This window comes from Pinus tabuliformis, chromosome 8 (assembly GCF_031772625.1).
Source record: "Pinus tabuliformis cultivar Carrire ecotype Pingquan chromosome 8, CPIR1, whole genome shotgun sequence".
NCBI classification, from domain to species: Eukaryota; Viridiplantae; Streptophyta; class Pinopsida; order Pinales; family Pinaceae; genus Pinus; species Pinus tabuliformis.
Window position 1 is genome coordinate 1,754,634,848 of NC_142294.1, and position 4,144 is coordinate 1,754,638,991.

General features: G+C 35.8%; 1 protein-coding gene across 1 annotated transcript; it reads right to left on the reverse strand.

The window, feature by feature from the left end:
• Positions 1-1,651: 1,651 nt before the first annotated feature.
• LOC149243127 (uncharacterized) lies at positions 1,652-3,349 on the reverse strand. The gene has a single exon (XM_089371128.1). It carries the CDS (start codon positions 3,347-3,349, stop codon positions 1,652-1,654), a length of 1,698 nt encoding a protein of 565 aa, XP_089227254.1.
• Between the last annotated feature and the right edge of the window lie 795 nt (positions 3,350-4,144).

The window sequence follows — 4,144 nt, forward strand, 5'->3', positions numbered from 1 at the left end:
GGAGCTTAAAGATATTTGTTAGGCCAAAATAAATCATGACAACTATATACACATAATTTACCAAGCATTTCATGTTGTAGCATCTTGTACATTCATAATCAACCTTTAAATTCATTAATAAATAATCTCACGTAGTTTAATTTACATATAATTTACCAAGCATTTCATGATATAGCATCTTGTACATTCATAATAATCTGTGTTTTTAATGTTCTTTTTATACATGCTCTTATAATTCTCTTATCATCTATTGAACTTTGAATTTGCCCAACATAAAACAAGCATTCCATGTATAATGGAGGGATGAAGCAGGGCATCGAGTGCTCCAAGTTGCGAACCATTCTAAACAAATCATTTTGGTTGTAAAGCCCCCCATATAGTTTATAATTCTCTTTTCATCTATTGAACTTTGAATGTGCCCAACATAAAACAAGCATTCCATATATAATGGAGGGATGAAGGAGGGCATCGAGTGCTCCAAGTTGTGGACCATTCTAAACAAATCATTTTGGTTGTAAAGCCCCCCATATAGTTTATATCTTAGATATTTTTGCTATAGATGCACCTTTATGCTTATCAGTTAGTGCCTTACCCATGGTGGATTTCGACCCCACTAGTGAAACGAGGCCCCATTGTTACAGACTAAACAATCTCCTTTATGGCATGCATATAGTTATAGTTATGGATTTGAAGGTATATAATTATTGGGTGTTAGAAACAATTATACAAAGCAGAATATACATGAAGATTCCATTGTACCTGAGGCCACCTAGTGTTATTTTCGTATGAGAACATAATTTTGTGCTCTTATATGGATCAAAAACTCCCACTCATATGTTATGTTATGTAGAAATCAATACTAAATCAAATGTGGGGTATAAAACATGCAAAATGCATAAAGCACATTACCATCTAGTTTATCCTTTACCATGAGTTATTATATTGCAAACTAAGCTAGTTATAAAGCCTTGCATTCTGTTATATATCTGATCAACTTCTTAATTATTATTATTTTGATCTGGTATTCCATAGTTGCGTAACTTTTTCTTATAATTTTTATATTAGCTTCTAATTGTGTGAATGCCATACCATATCGGATAGTTGAGTTCCAATGTTTAATATGGTTACTTGACCTTGCCATAGAATTTTTATGTGCTTCACCTTAAACCATTTAATAATTATCACAATTACAATGGAAGATTCAAATATTGTGAGTTGCATAAATATTGATTAAATCGTTTAGGATCCTCACCGAAGATAGAGGTGTTATAACGTTGATAGTTTGAGAGAGGCGTTTGGAGATTCGGTGAGGATACCAAATGATTTAATATATCTTTATTGAACTCATGATGTTTGAAGATTCCATGGCAATTGTGGGCATTATTAAATGGTTTAAGGCGTAACATTTTTTTGTTAACTTAATATGTGTACAAAACTTCATTCCTGTGATCGAAAAAATAATTTTAAATGTAAAGATTTTTTTAAGTCGGGAATTTAAATAATTAACATTCAGATCATCGGATTCATTATGGATTTGAATAACTCGGTTTTATTTTAACGGAATCGAAGGACACCTAATCAACAGTAAAAGGACAATACAGCATTGAGAAAATGGTTTCATAATGAAATTAAAAGGACTGAACAAATTAATTTATCGAATACAATTACAATTATGAATACACCCATTTGGCTCGGACTCCGGCCAATACAGCATTGAGCATGAATGCAGAAGAGTACATATACATGCCGCCTCCTCCCGCCACCAACTTGTTCCTCCATAGTCTGGAGGATACTGACCAAGAAGATAGCTGCCAATTCCCCACTTCACCCAAACAAGAGCTTGCAGAGAGCTATATAGCCATCTCCTAAAACACTTTATACCCAAAACACCTGCTATTGCGCTCCCTGATACGATGCACATTATTTCCAAAACTATCACTGCACAAAGCAGAAGAGTCTTTTTCCTATACCTGGAGAATCCTCTGTTTAGATAATACAAATTCAAGTCGAAACAGTCCATGCCCAAAGCAATAGCTACAGCTGCTGCTATCACAGCAACTCTAGGTGTGGAGAGTGGCATGGAATGCGTATTATACCATTTATTACTACCTCCTTCCAATGCAACCAGTACTGCCCAACTAACAGAGCAAATTAAGTTGACACAACCCACTGTGAATGATAAAGTTCTGAGGCTTAAAAGATTAGCTCTGAAAGACAACACTTGGCAAAAGTTGGTGCTATTGGCATTAGATCTCACCTCAACCAGGCTCATAAACACATGGGCAGCAAACCCGCTTCCTCTGTTGTCTAAAATGTAATCTCTCACTGCCCTTCGACTTACTAGAGCGCTAGAGAAGCCGTCCACTTTGAACCAGAAAGTGAGCACGAAGTTGATTAATATTTCTGTCAACCGTGACACTATCAAGGAAGCCGTGTTGTATTCTTCTTTTGCATGATATTCACCAGCCGTGGAGTTTTCAAGGGCATCTGAAACGCTGCTAAAAGCATGTCTGATTATGGCTCCTCTTGTTTCGTTATCTTTAGGCTTGAATGATCTGATCAACATCTTTGTCCATTCAGATCCTTGCACTGGAATGCAGATGCAAGTAGCTGACCCTCCAAGGAAGGATTCCTTAGAAATGTAATCGAGTGTTAAACAGGCTGCAGCAGGTGATTCCACATGCAACAGGCCCTGGTTGCACCCATGACAGCGATTTTTCAGGCACTGTCGAGATGGCAGTAGGCACTGGGAATCCGACACTGCTTTCAGTGTTCCAGGCATCCGTTCAGCAAGCATAACTGCGATTTCATCTTTCGTGTCTCTCCAGAAAACAATGCATCCACATGTTGTGATGTTGCTTTCGCTAGGGGAACAATTGCATGCCTCTACTGTGTGCTCTTCAGGATTTAAAGGGAGACATTGCAGAAGAATGGACCGCACATTATAAACATTGTAGACATATTTGATAAATTGAGCCATGGAAAAGTTTGGCGTCCCGTGTGACAGTATTACGACTGAGCATTCCCTTAATCCTTCCCCTTCTTTATGTGTGGAGAGTGCAAAACAATTATTACCATTTATTTTCTTCAGTTGAGGACCTGCTAGGATGGCCATGACATCTCTGGCACCAATCTCTAAATCAAGCCTACCTCTTAAAAAACTTGTAAAGAAAACAGCTAAATTGCCTATACAAGTTAGTCCTAAATCAGGAAAACTAACTGAACCTGTCACACTTTCACTTATATCAAGTTGTCCAAACACAGTATGAGTTAGCCATCCCAACCAGCAAATTAGCTTGACAAATTGTATCATGTATCGCCTTCCATGCCTATTCTGGAAAACAGCCATTTCGCAATAAAATCCAACAGACAAACAGTTTCCCAAACTGTATAAAAATACCTCCTGTACTTCGACTCTTAATTTTGCATAAACTGAAGGCATTAAGAATAACTATATAACAAAGTGAAGGGATAAGGAATATATCTTTGTACTAAAATACGGGCCAACAAAAAATTTTCCTCGAAATTCCAGTGCATTGCCTTTAATAAACAAAGCTTTCATGCAGGAATATGTGAGTCTTACGCTATTGGCTCTTCTAAAGAAAGTGAATGGCATATAACTTTCGGTAGCTTCGGCAGAAGAGTTTGTTTTGATGTGATCACAAAGAGAACGCGATGATTTAAAAAAAATAAAAACAAACCCATATAAATATACCCCTCACAAAGGGTCCATAGAGAATATATATTCAATGCGGATAAAGAGAATAAAAGGAATATTTATATTAGAATTATGTAATTTCATGCAACCTCTTCGAAAACTACAGCAAGCCAGGTATCTATTCCCGGCAAAGAGAATCAACAACTCTCGTTTTCATTTTAGATTTATGCTTATTCTACATAGGTAGGCTTTCTTTTTCTTTTTATCTTGAGTAGTTTATAGGAAACATAATGTACAGTTCGGATGATCAAATGACATATTCGTGTAAAAAGTAGATAATGATTTATTTTATTTTATTTAAATTTGTTTAATGAGGTGAAATTAACTAATAATTTTTAAGATTTTTAAAGTTTAGATTTTATTTGTCAAATAATTTTAGATTTCAATGTGTTATGCATAAAACAAAGTTGTTAATCAAAAGAAATA